Source organism: Nannospalax galili, unplaced genomic scaffold, assembly GCF_000622305.1.
Source record: "Nannospalax galili isolate Female #2095 unplaced genomic scaffold, S.galili_v1.0 scaffold1581, whole genome shotgun sequence".
Classification (NCBI taxonomy): domain Eukaryota; kingdom Metazoa; phylum Chordata; class Mammalia; order Rodentia; family Spalacidae; genus Nannospalax; species Nannospalax galili.
This window is the reverse complement of record NW_008344294.1, coordinates 51185-65751: the sequence shown is the minus strand read 5'-3', so window position 1 is coordinate 65751 and position 14567 is coordinate 51185. Positions and strand designations below refer to the sequence as shown.

At 38.0% G+C, this 14567-nt stretch overlaps 1 protein-coding gene across 1 annotated transcript; it reads left to right on the top strand.

The window, feature by feature from the left end:
• The first annotated feature begins 201 nt into the window (after positions 1-201).
• Positions 202-1146, top strand: LOC103740056 (olfactory receptor 14C36-like). The gene has a single exon (XM_008840605.2). The coding sequence runs from the start codon at positions 202-204 to the stop codon at positions 1144-1146; it is 945 nt and encodes a 314-aa protein (XP_008838827.2).
• The last annotated feature ends 13421 nt before the right edge of the window (positions 1147-14567 follow it).

The window sequence follows — 14567 nt, the reverse complement described above, 5'->3', positions numbered from 1 at the left end:
ATTAGATAGACCACACAATATATCTTAGGATCTGTATACAATAACTACTACCATGTAAAAGTATGTGCAGACGAAAGAAACAAGTACTTGATTTTTCACATATGTAGGTCATTTTTAGAGAATAAAAGTAAGGAAAGTCAAGGGAAAAATTAGTCATTTATTATTTTGTGCTTGTTCTGTTTCATTACTTTTCATTTTCAGATGAACCTGCAGCTTCAGAATATACCGAATTCCACCATGGTGACTGAGTTTCTCCTCGAACTTTTTGCTGAAACTTGGGCACTCAGGCTCCTGATAAGCATGCTGTTCCTGCTGATGTACCTGGGCAGCCTTCTAGGGAACCTGACCATCATCATGGTTACCACCATTGATCAAAACCTTCACACACCCATGTACTTCTTCCTCAGGAATCTGTCTGTCTTAGACATATGCTACGTTTCTGTGACAGTCCCCAAAGCCTGTGTCAACTCTCTCACTGACAACAGGGGCATTTCTGTGACTGGATGTGCTGCACAGGTCTTCTTAGTCATGTTCTGTGGATGTGTAGAGATTCTCTTTCTCACAGTGATGGCCCAGGACCGCTACGTGGCCATCTGCCAGCCCCTCCTCTACCCTGTGATCATGAATCACCAATTCTGTGTTCAGATGACTCTGGCTTCCCTACTCCTTGGTCTTGTCATAGCAGGTTCACACACTGTGAAAATATTCCAGTTGTCCTTCTGTCGCTCTAACCTGGTGCCTCAATTCTTCTGTGACATCCCTCCTCTGTTGAAACTCTCTTGTTCAGACACCTTTAACAACAAACTCTTAATTCTTTTAACTGCCATCATCGTTGATGGTGGCTGTTTTATCTTCATTTCTGTATCATATGTTCACATATTTTCAACTGTGTTGGGGTTCCCAGTCAAAGAAGAAAGAAGAAAGGCTTTTTCCACCTGTGTCCCTCACATTATTGTCGTGTCTGTGTTCCTTAGCTCTGGTGTCTATGTGTATCTAAGACCTCCAGTTATCTCAGAAGTAGTTCAGGACATTATTCTGTCTGTACTTTATACCATTATTCCACCATTCTTAAATCCTGTCATCTACAGTCTAAGAAACAAACAGATAAAGGAAGCTGTGAGGAAAATGATGTTGAGAATTATTTAGCCCCCCAAATTTTGAAGGTCAGTTTAGATTACTCTTAGAATGTCACTGAAAGTTGAACTGTTAAAATATACTCCTTTTCTTAGATTTGATATATACTTGTCCTACCAAATTGATAGAACCTCTGAAATGTTTATTATAAAAATCATCTACTGCCTTTTCCTCTACTATCAAGGAACTAAATAATTACTTTATGATGTATTATTTTGAATATATCTACTGAGTACAATATGATTATTTGGTACATGCATATAATATATGATGAAATTATATTAAACTCCATCTAATGTCATGGAATATATGTTTTAATTTTTGAAGGATTTTACAGCAATTGTAAACTCTAGTGAAAAGGAATGACTAAAGTTTTTTTACAAATATATATAGAATGAAAATTTAATGCCATTACTTATAATTTAATCTCTAATATTTATGACATATATTTATCAATTGATGATTTTATTTTTTATTTTTTTATATTTTTTTATTTATCATTTTTTATGTGTATGAATATATTGCCTGCATGTATATGAGTGCACCCATGTTATGCAATGCCGCAGAGGTCAGAAGAGGACTTCGGATTCCCCCAGAACTGGAGTTAAGGACAGGTTGTAGCCACCATGTGGGTGCTGGGAATTGAACCCCGGTCCTCTGCATGATCAGTCACTGCTCATACCTGCTGAGGCATCTCTACAGCTGCTCAAGTTGAAGATTTCTTAAAAGATACACTGATAAAATAAAGCACTGATTTATACAGCCACATATCTGATGGACACAGAAATGTTTTATAAAATAGATGTATAATTCAATTGGATGCTCATAGTGACATAACTGCCTTGGTTTAAATGCATCCAGAAACAAGATAATGCAGAATAGATGATTGATAGATTAGATAGATAGATAGATAGATAGATAGATAGAGATAGATAGAGATAGATAGAGATAGAGATATATTCAATTAACACTCATGTTTCAATCCATTGAAACAGGAAAAACTACATGTCCTCAATGTGAGAATTAAGAAAATTTTTACTTCAAACTCTTTGTCTGAATGGGAAAAGACAATGTTTTGAAGATAGGTGTATTTCTACCTTAACTAATTGTATTATTTAATCACTCCATGCTCAAATGCTTGTTTTTAACAAGATAAAACAACACTACTAGACAAAATTATATTTATTATGATTTCTATCCCTAGGATAATTCTCAGGCATTTTCTAAATAAAATGTTCAATAAAATATTTAAGAATAAATAATCAGATAAGTAGCAATTACATTAATTGTAAACCCATATGAGCTCTAATTACTTCATTGAGCTGTCACATAATGTAAGTTTAACTGTGTACATTTGAAAATGTTTGTAGAATGGTTCAGTTATCTCTGAAAAATATTCACCATCATAACTTTGAAGAAATTTTGATAAAAAAAATGAGAAAAGGAACCATCCCCCCAAATTATATATATTTTTGAAAGCATTTCAAAAGACAGGTTTTATTCTACTATGAATTATTTAAAAGTACAGAATTTGGCTTTACAGCTCGGTTGACCATTGATTGATTTTCTCCCTTAGCAGCTTGCATAGTATCCTCTCCAACTAGGAGAGCTAGTCTTTAGGGAGGAGGCTTCAAAGTCAGTTCTAGTCTGTAGCTCCAAATACTTTGACCAAAATCAGTCCTATCTGACCTAATTCATGGGAAGGTTTATAAAAAATTAATCCATTAATTTAATTTTGGCAATTCATTAATGTCATAGGGCATTATTAAAGAAGTTACATTGGTAAGAGTGAATAATCCAAATAAACTCTATCTTCTTTTTGGACACTAATAAAGAAGGGAGAGATGCCTGATAACTCGGGTCTTACCAATGAGACAATGGAGAAAATATGACAATAGCTCTTTTTATGAGGTCACTCATGAGCAGAGAAAAAGAAAATATGTTCCCTTTATTCCTACAAAGGTTTGAAGGCACCACTGGCCTATATCAATTTGACTCAGATCTTAAAGAAAAGAATATTTGATGGTTTTATGCATTCAAGCCCGGTTGAAAGTTAAACTCATTGATAAAATAAAATGACTGCTTCTTGAATCCCCTGATACCTGAACACTTCAACTCTCTGGACTAGCTTCTTATCCCAGACTACCCTAATCCTCTTAAATCTCCACAGGCTCCCCTCGACAACTTGCCCCTGCCCTCCTTATCTTCCTAACAAAGATTCCCACACCCAGACAATACTACCCTCTTAAAGCAGACCCCACCCACTGTCTCTTGAATACCCTGAAATCTGAGCACCTTCACTCACCCCTCTGTACCCTCTTCCTCTTCTAGTCATGGACTCACACCCACTCCTGTTCTGTCTCAGATCTCTGTACTTCCCTACCAGACAAGAAGAAATAAATACCCAACAGACATGAAGAATTGACAAATAACAAAATTCAGGACAGGAATTGATGAAACAAAGGAAACATCACAAAGAATCAATGAATCTAAGAGCTGGTTCTTGAAATGTTAAGCAAGATATGCAGACGATTAACCCAGTTAAACAAAAGAAAGGGCAAGTACAAATTTATAAAATGAGAGGTGAAAGATGAAACATCACAACAGACACCCAAAAATAAAATCCTGACATTATAAAAGAATAAGAAAGCAAACATATACTCTATTAGATTGAAACAAACATATACTCTATTAGATTTGAAACATATACTCTATTAGAATAAGCAAACAAACATGTACTCTATTAGATTTCTTATATAAGAAATTGACAATTTTTTAAATTCATGGAAACCAAAGAAGTTAAACTAAGAAGAGATCAACAACTTAAACAGACCTGTAACAAATAAGGAAATTGAAAGCATGATACAAAACCTTTGAATGAAAAACAGCCCAGGCACAGATGGATTCACAGCGGAATTCTACCAGGCATTCAAAAGAAATCTGCGATCAATACTTTTTAAAATTATTCAAAAATAAAACTAGAAGGAGAATTCTAAAACTCTTTCTTCAAAGTCAGCATCACTCTAATACCAATACCAGATAAATACACACACACACACACACACACACACACACACACACACAAATAAAAAAGCAACACCCCCCCCGACAAAACCCATTAGGTCAATCTCTAATGTTCTTAATGAACATAGACACAAATATTCTTTACAAAATACTCATAAACTGCATATAGACGGACATTTTAAAAATCTTTTAATGATGTCTCAAAGTTCTTGCATAGCCCTGTCATGTGTTTTTAATTTTTTTCTATAGTCATTGACTGAGTGGCCTAATTCCTCTAATTCCTTATATTCTATGTTATACTTGATACATTCTACTAGCAGTGTTTCCCACTGAGTTTTCAATTGGGTCACTGAAAATTTCAATTCCATCAGTTTTTATTTTCTTCAGTATTTTTCTTTACTCAATTGTTTTCAAATCCTTAATTTTCTTCCATATTTTATTCAATCATGTATTTGTGTTTTCTTGAACTCTGCTCATGAGGCTATTCCTATCCTCTTTAAGTTCATTGAGATGTTTACTCATGTCTTCATCAAACTTCCTAAATTTTTATCATCATTTTGATGATTCTCTTCAATTTTGTGCTGTGGGGCTCATTAAGGCAATTATCATTATTGACCATTTACATAGGACTAATAAGTGTTTGTTTTTGGAGTTTGTGGAGGACTTATTGTCTTGGGCTTTCATGTCTGTGTTTCTGCAATATGGCCTTGGCATGTGAAATTCTTTCACTGGTTATGTGCCTGGTATGATATTCTAGTCTGTCTCAATTAAGTGGATGTTTGGTTCTGGTTTTACTATTGCTCAAGCTTGATTGAGCTCGGATCATGTATGAAAAGTTGGCACATATTCAGTGTTGATTTTTGATTGCGGAGACAGAGGTGAATCTACTTTGGTGATAAACCGTAAATCATGCAAGAGAGACTCCTGGCTGGGTCTGCCTGGAATGAGTCACATATGCCACAACTCCACTATGCCTGGAAGCACTGGGAATGCTTCACAGGATACTGATTCCTGGGGGCATCAGCAGGCACGACCAGTGCAGAATCTGCCAAATTTGAGCTTGGGCTGGGATTATGGGAACAGCAGCATGGGCAGGTGTGGTTCTAGGAAACTCACCAGACCTTGCTTGACCTAATTCTTAATTCCTGATTCAGTTGTCTCATTTGGGTCTCACTTTCTAAATGATTTAACTTTATCAATTTGAGATTGAAGAGTCGTTGGTGGCTGACAGTTTCTTTGTGAGAAAGAGTCATTCTTTTTGAGGATGTAGGCCACTAATAGGATGTCATGCTCCAGAGGAAAGCCTTATACCTATGCACATATGGGAAATAACAACTAGGTATAATGAGTTAAGTTTTAAAAAGCCATGAAGTTGGAAGAGAGAAATGTTAGGTAGGGTAAGGGGGCAATTGGCAGAGCTAATAAGATATATATTTCATTGTATATATGTATAAAATTCTTAGGAAGATGAAATTTTAACTAAATAAAATTTGAGGGATTTAAAGAACTGTGCAATTCCCATAATAAGTGACTAAGTTTAATATTAATTTTATATTATTTTCTCATCCTCATGAGATAATTAAAGCATAGGAAAGGAAACATGAAGAGCATCATACATATGGAATACAGAAAGGAATCCAAATGACAGGCTTATGACATCAGAGACTGTCGCTCATCTGTAGATATTCTCCTAACATAAAACTGTATACTATCAAAGAGTTCAGAGGTCACCTACATCTACTCAAAAAACTCAATTAGGGCCAATACAATTGATACAGAAGCTATATAGAAAGAAGTGTTTAACAGTATGTTCTAGGAATATCACATACATAATTCAGAACACAGAATACATTAATATAAATATAGCTTGAAACTAACTATTAATCTTTGTCTAAGTAGTTTGGAAGGTTGGTACAGGATGCCATAGTGTTCTATCCAGTTTTACTATTTGTGGTAACAGTCAGGGGTGGCCGCTCCTCCGTTCTCATGGGTGCTGCTCCTTTGTTCTCAGGGGCATCAAGGCTGCTCCTCCGCCTGCTCAGGGCTGAGGCCACTCTTCTGCTCACCCGGTACTGAGGTAGCTCTTCTGCTTGCCTGGCACTGCCTCCGATCATCGCTGTTTCTGCCTGGTCTTGGACACAAGGGCTGGTGAGGAGACTGTGTCAGTGGAGCTGCATTCGGACACAGGAGACCAGGTTCAGTGACACAGGTCTAGTTTATTGCAGGAAGGCACAAGCTTATATAGGGGTATTGGTCCAATCACAGCACAGCAAAAAAGGATACATTGTTAGCATAACAGATTTAGCATCCTGTCACAGTACAGCAAGTAAGATATCTTATTAGCATAACAGACTTAGAGTCCTATTAACTTAACAGACATAACATCCTATCACAGAATAGTGAGTAGGATGCCTCATTTGCAAACTGGTTTCAGATTACAGAGCCTGGATTCCTGGAAACTACATGACCCTGACTGTTGCAATATCTAAGTGTTGCAATTTGGAATTCCAAGGGTGGTGATTAGGGAGTGGTGAGCTCTAGGAGTCAGTCTCATGATCTGCCAATGGGAGCAAATGTCACAAGGCATTTCTTGTGGCTCCAGCGATCGGGCCATTGCCTCAGGCCTGCTGTATGGCTGTCAATAAGACTTTCACCCTAGGTTCAAGCCTGTCTCCCACAACTATTTGACAGAACCTGAGAAGGAACACAACTAACTACTGCTGAACCCCTTTTTGTGCTGCATACATGGCACATTCCAAGGCAAGCAGTCTGGCAAATAATGTTTCCAATTCTTCAGCAAGAAGAATTTTTTAAATTCATGATTGCTTTCTTAAAATCTCCTCAGCAAGAAAGAACTGTTTTACTATATTTTCCTTTCTGTTTGTTTTATTTTATTTTGTTGGCCTTTGATTTTTTTTTTCACCTTTTTGATGTTGTCTTCAAGAAACTTATCTCACTTTCAAAGAGAGATACTGTCTTATGGTGAAAAGATGGACAAAATTATTCCAAGCAAATTGCCCTAAGAAGCAAGCAGCCATTGAAATGTTAATAGCTGACAAAATGATGGGTTTTCTTTCTTGATACATTACACTAGCCTATGTCATTAGACAGGGGAGTTGAGGCCATTGATATTTAGTCTTATTTTTGAAAGGTGTGTATCATATACTGTCATTTTAATTTCTTTGTGTTTATGGCTCTATTTTGTGTTTGCAAATTCATGAGTGCCACAATCATCCTACATCATTAAGACATTTCTACCTCTTCTCCAACAATGTTCTCTAAGTATCAGAGGGGTGATATTGATGTACCATTTTATGCAGAACACATGACAGTCTTTTGTTCTTATCACCATAATTAACTGTTATTCTTTGAATTAACAACTGACCACTGAAAAAGAAGCTTCTTTGATGGAGGCACAAAACTCTCCCAGTCTCAAAGCATGACCAAGGTGATTCCTAAATCTTTGGTGTCCTCCATAACCTCAGAATATGGCATTAAGCTTAATAGATTTGTGTTATATATCTGTATCTGGTTTGCTTTATGTTGTTGCTATTAGTTCTGTTTGTGCTGTCCTCTCAAGACTGTTTGTGAGATTGAGCTCAGTTTCATAAAATAAACATTACCAAGGTGGACTGCAATCCAATATCCATGGGTATTTTAATGACCAATTGTCTGCTTTTTTGCTTTGCCTAGGGAGATGTGAACAAAACATTTCATCAGATAGGGCACCAGTGACAGATCAAAGAAATACATCAAATCAAGTGCAACATGGTGAACCAATAGTTTGTCTGGGCCAATTATAAGAGCAAGGGATATGTTTACTTAAGGAGTATGGATGAATCAAAACAGCTACATCACCAAGCAGTCCCACCATAGAATGGGTAACAAACTCATGAAATCTGGATTATGGGGTCCTATATTTGTTTTTCTTTCAATCTTCTGCATAGTGAGGCACCTTTTTCAAGCTCATGTGAAACTAGGGAGCAGAAAGTAATAATGAATGGAAACCCAAGTTAGGAGCTCATACTTTTCTTCTGTCTTCTACTAGAAAATGTTAAAAGCCAAATTACTATTACCCTAAAGCTATAAATCATTTTAATAATCTGTTTATTCTGTTGCTATGGCTACACTTCCAAGCATGCTGTGGGTAACCACAGTAAGCTATACCCCATAATGAAGACACACACTGATGAAATTGCTTGACCTAAACACACCATAAAGATATACTTCATCCACAGATGGAACTGATAAAAGAAAGGAGCCAGGGGTTTCTCCCAAGCCCATGTGACCACTGAGGAATCAATCTTCAAATGACTATAAGAGTAAAAGTAAATTGGTTTATCTAAGCCAACTCTATGGTCTTAAACTCCCAAAGGAAAATATAACAAAAGATTAAAGTAATCAGTATATTTCTTTAAGAATTCAAGGATTTACACTTCTGAGAATAAATGCCTTTTAAACAATTATTCTCAATGCTGATTTTGTTTCTAATAACAAAGTGCTGCTCAGATGTAATATTTCAAATATTTTTCTGCATTACTGTAGTGTCCATCTATAGCTAAGCCTGACAACTCACTATTGTACTAAAATGATGGCCATATTTGTTATCTCGCCCTATTTAGAAGCCTTTGAGAGGGAACTGACACTAATTCTAGCCACTCTAACAGCTATCAAAGAGTCTGAAATTGAATCTTGAGCTTATCACTCTCGAGTCTAACTTGGTAGACAAAAGAAAAATGAGGAGGAACCCAATAGAGGGATGGTTTTGGATGCTTTCATCAAGAAATTCCAATGGACTCTGATATGCACATTTGAAATTTTCCCTATTCTGACTTTTTTTCTGTTTCACTGTCTAGAACTTGTAATGCTAACTACTTTTGCTTTTATTTCTTCATCACGTCTCCTAGGCAACAGTCCAGGATTTTATTTACTCCCTACAGTTATGAGTTATACAATTTAGGAGTCTTTTAGATAGACCCAATGAAGAGGTACCTCAATTCCCTCATCCTGCATCCCTGTTCAGCACGGAAGAAGCCAGAGTGGTCTGCATCCTGATTCATTATCAGAAATTCGGGTAACTCTTCAGAGGATGCTGTGATAAGAATAGGAGGTAGGAATTGGCTAGGAAGGTAGGGTACAAAGATCCCAAACAAAAGAAGCCAGTTTCTTGGATAAAAATTAAAATATCCTTGGTCCTCTTAGCAACACACTCTGTTCCAAAGGCCAAAAATCTGAAAGTATTTCGGTCATCTTATATAATCCTTAAAAGTTTTTAGAGATACCTCTTCAGAGGGGGGATATTAGAGTAACAAAGAGCCCCATATATTTAACTGGTGAATTCTATAAAATCCCTAGTCTATCTATTGGAGGACACACCTTTATAACTTCACTGATCAATCAACTGGTGATAGAACTACCCATAGGAAGATAGGTTCACCTTAAGTTATGCTAAATAGATGGGTGGAATATTTGCGCTTTAAAGGGGCAGTGGATTTTTTTCTGCCTACAGTCCCACCTTGTAATGTAGAACTCCACAATACTTCTGACCAGCCACAGTCATGTAGGTCTCTGTAAGTCTGTCTGCTTTCTGATGTTTGAGTCCATTCTTCAATTCTTTTACTAATGAGACTAAGAACCCTCTAGGACGCCCTCTTTCCCCCTGTTTCAGTACAGGCCAAAACTATGGGCATACTGTGTCTTACTTTAATTAAAACACAAAATTATCTAAAGTAAAAGTATATGGAGACACTTTACAGACAATGATAGAAGGGCACCATCCTTTGAAATAGTCTGGAAAATAATTCGTTTTGTATTCTTTGTATGTTCAGAATGTATCATTATCAGAAATCCTCAAAAATAAATTAAAAGAAAGAAATAATCCAACCAAGAAAAAAAGGTCTACTTCATTGAGCTTTAAAAATGAAATTACACACTCTGTATTAATTATATTTCTTTTATAATTCTTCACCGTTATCAGTAAGTCTTGATATTCTTTTTTCCATATCGTTTATTCTGTACTTGAGAGTTTTTCCTATTGTTTCAACTTTCCTCATTGAGTTATTCAATTTCATGTTCATTTCATCCTTAGTTTTCTTCAATGTTGGGATATGTCATGAATTCATTTTTCAAATCTTGAACTGCTTTTGTCATTTCATTTTTCTGTATATTTGTAAACTTCATTAGAAGTTTATACCTGTCCTTTTTTAGTTGAGTTGTTGTTTGTGCATTCTTTAAATCAACTGACTTTTTATAATATTTGTGATTGGTCTTTTAATTCTGTATTCTGACTTTCCTCTAGTTAGTTCTCAATGTAAATCACTTTGACAGGGCTGGTGTAATTTGTTGGGGCTATAGCATTTTGGTGTTTCATATTAATTTTTTGCTGTGATATAGGCATTTGAATATCTTTTGTTGCCTGTGATTCTATTAAACTTTATCCTATATTTATTGAGTTGAAACTTGACTCAGTACTTTTGATGCAGATTCATTGCTTTCTGTTGGGGAATAAACAATTAGTTATTCTGGGCTTCAGGTTCTCTTTTTTCATGTTATATTAAGGGACCAGATCATTCAAGTCAGGCTACTCAGGAGCTCTCCAGGAGGCAAAAGAACACTGGCTATTCAGGTGTCTTTTGACATCTCAATGGGATGGGTCTAAGTCCCAAGGAGAGTGGATGGGAACAGAATTTATTGCGCTTTATTAGATAGCAGGTAACCTTAATTATTTTTCTTTTCGAGCCCTTGTCAGTTTGATACCCAAACATATAACTTTAATCCATAATTTACACTGGGTCTATAAGGGCTCGTGTTCATCTCATAAAATACCAGCACCCACATGGCTGCTAACAACTCTCCATAATTCCATTCCCAGGAGATCCAACAGCCTTTTCTGACTTCCAGAGAAATTGCATGACACAGGTACACTTACCTACATGCAGACTATACATACATACACATAAAATAAATAAAATGAAAAAAAAAAAGAATCCCCTAATCTCAAAAACTCTACCATTCCTCCAGAGCTCAAGTCTAAGAGTTTCTTCTGGTAATCAAAGCAAACTCTTAGTTATGAAAACTCTTAAAATAAAATAAAAATCACTAATTGTGGCCCAGTATCTCTCTGGGTCTCCTGTGCGATTAGACAAAGCATATAATATATTTTATGTGTATTTATTAACTTACAAATGAATGAGTACCCTGCGCCAGCCCTGCACTGCAGGGACTCAGAGCCTGCCTTATCAGACCTCGCTACTCCCATAGTCCTCTGCTAGCATTCACTCATGCCTCCGGGGCCAGCGAACTCGCCCCAGGTCAACAGGGAGTCAGTCCATTCTGTCTTTGAGCTGCTGCGCTGGCTGCAAGTTTCCTACACCATCACGCTCTATTGGTGGCTCCTGGCTTCCATCCCAAGAATGCTCCCAGCTTCCCTTCCTAGTTCCCGCTCATGTCAGGTCCCACCCATTGGAGGAAACAGCTGATCGGGAGACACTCCACCCCTTTCCTCCACTCTTACAATCTTTCTGCCAATCTTCCACTAAAGTCCCTGAGCCTTGGAGGGGATGATAACTGTAGGGTGATCTCTCTTGTATCATGGTGAATATCTTTCTGCCAATCTTCCACTAAAGTCCCTGAGCCTTGGAGGGGATGATAAATGTAGGGTGATCTCTCTTGTATCATGGTGAATTAGTGGCTTCTCGGGCTTCCCCATTAGTCATCCTAAACAAATATGAATGTAAATACAAATGCCTAAAGATAGCCCAGTAGGTGTGTTATACTCATTAAATAATATACTTATGATGGCTTCTCCACTAGGGCCTGTAGCCTTTCTCAACAAAAGGCGTTGGCCTGGCCTACAGCACCAGATGTGTGTTCCACTCCTAAGAGTGGGCCTTATCCAATTAGAAATTTGTCAGTTATACTTATGTGGTTGAGCCATTATTGCATTTGCAGGTATTGCTTGGCATGTTCATAGTGTGCAGCACATGGGGTCCATCATTGAGTAGACTTATAGGGGCTCCGTTCTTCCCTCCCCATCTGTATAGAGCCTTCTGGCAATATGAACATCATTCATCCAGTGGCATAGAGGTTTTTTTTTGGTTTTGTTTTATTTGGCTTAGTCTCAGTTCCATCTCTTTTTCTACTCCTATGCTCACAACATGCAATGTCCTCAGCAATATGGCCTTTCCAACCTTTCTAGGGTACAACTGACATTAATGGCAATAGCCTTGGTGAATTGGAGGACCTCAAGTGTCTCTCTTTCTGATCAACAGTTCATAGGGGGGTAACCCACCCATGGTACTGTAGATTTTCTTAACAGTTGTTTATAGCTGACCTTTGCTTCTTCAGGTATCTTTCAAATGGGTTTAACATCTGTAAAACATTCGAAGGAATGTTAACAGTAAATATTAAATCACTCATAGACAAGGTCTCATAAAGCTTTGAAAGGTTTTGTCCATTTTTATTAATTATTTGCTCCATAGATCCTTCTTGGGGACCATAGCATGGGTATGAGGCATTAATTTGGTTAGCTCATTACCATTTTCAGTTATCCCTTTGTATTCTTTTATTCTTGATACACTTACAGGTGTTACCTCCAATTGCCTGATCCTGCACTGGGCTAAGGAGGCAGGGGCTTCTTCTGTTCCCACTGCACTTGTTGGCTCCCTGAGTCAGACAGGCTCTGGGTCTGCCTCCTGACTGCAGCCAAATCTGCCATCTTCCCATTGACCATACCAGGTTGCTGGGGGAGAAAGTGGTGGGAAAACTGGCTTCCACCCCTAGTATAGCCTTTATCAGAAGAGAAATGCATCTTATTTAATCGTTGGGGATTCTTAACCACCCCTTGTACAGTTATTATCCTTCGACTGTCCTTTGTAAACCATTCTTTTGGTTTTAAAGCCTTCCAGAAATGCCTTAGTACCGAATTTGGTTTTCTATCAATTTTTTTCTCTGGGGATTTGGGCTTGACATAAGTCTTGCCACATTTGTCTTTGAGTAACCCAAGTGGACCATTTTCCCCTGTCTGGTCTTTTTTATATCTCTTATAGGGTGGTCTCTTATTTCACAGACACATTTTACATGCTGGTCAGAATCACTTAGATTTGCCAAAGCCTCTCTCACTTTACAGAGATCCTGTCCTATCAAAGGGCTTAGTAAAGCCATTAAAGCCCCATACCATTCTTGAGGTCCCAGTTGAATTAAGCTGTGTTTCATATCTCTGGTGAACACAGTCTCATCTGGCCCAGTGAACTGGACATCATATATTGCTTTTCTCATTCCTAGTTCTCTCAGTAATGCCTGCCCCTCCTTTATAGTCCTCCAGCCCCTGCTAATGATGTTAGTCTCCCTTGGTGACAACCATGTATCTTTAGTGCCTTCAACCAGCCATCCCATTAAGGACTGCTCCCCCCTGCACTGGCCTGGGTTGAACAGCCTATATCATAAGGATGGATGGGTGGTTATATAACTCAGCTGTGAAGCTTCTGAAGGACTTAGAATAAGGTCATTTGCTCCCATGTCCCATACTCTCACAACCCATGTGGCCAGGGGCTCTCTGCTTCCTTGCTTGTTTTTCCTAGCTTTAACACTTCCAGCATGGACTATTTCCTACCTATAGTACAGTTAGCTTTTTCTCCCTTTTTACTATTATCTGTCTTTTTTCTCTGAGTCGTTGAACTTTACACAAGTCAAAGTATCCTGCCTTTCCTCTGTCTCCAGCTCTACACCTTGGTCTGCCTTTTCAGCTTTTCCTGCCTGGGGTATATCTTTTATCAGGCAAAGTGGCTGCTCTATTTTTCTGGGAGCTCCCTTTGGGTCCACAGCAGATAAAAGATCTTCTAACTTTTGTGTAACTTTTAGCAAATCTTCACATACCCATAACATATCCCCACATTTACAACATAGCTTTGGCCCATGCTTCTGCATGGCTGTATCCTTTTCAGTAACCCATTGCAAAAACCACATCAGCACTGCCATTAGTGCTGTAGTAAAACTCATTCTCAGTTTTGTCATATCCTGCCAGACTATGCCAATTCTGTGACCCAAATTCTCTTTGGGTCTCCTGTGCGATTAGATAAAGCATATAATATATTTTATGTGTATTTATTAACTTACAAAGGAATAAGTACCCAGTGCCTTGCCCCGCACTGCAGGGATCCAGAGCCCACCTTATCAGACCATGCCATGTCCATAGTCCCCCTGTAGCATTTGCTCATGCCTCCAGGACCAGTGAGCTTGCCCCAGATCCATGGGGAGTCAGTCCATTCTGTCTTTGAGTTGTTGTGCTGGCTGCAAGTGTCCTACACCATCACACTCTACCGGTGGCTCCTGGCTTCCATCATAAGATGATCCCAGCTTCCCTTCCTAGTTCCAGCTCTTGTAAGGGCCTGCCCATTGGATGAACCAGCCAA

What these genes read in the sequence shown, in the direction of transcription:
- LOC103740056 (XM_008840605.2), top strand. Translation starts at nt 202, where the DNA reads ATGAACCTGCAGCTTCAGAATATACCGAATTCCACCATGGTGACTGAG.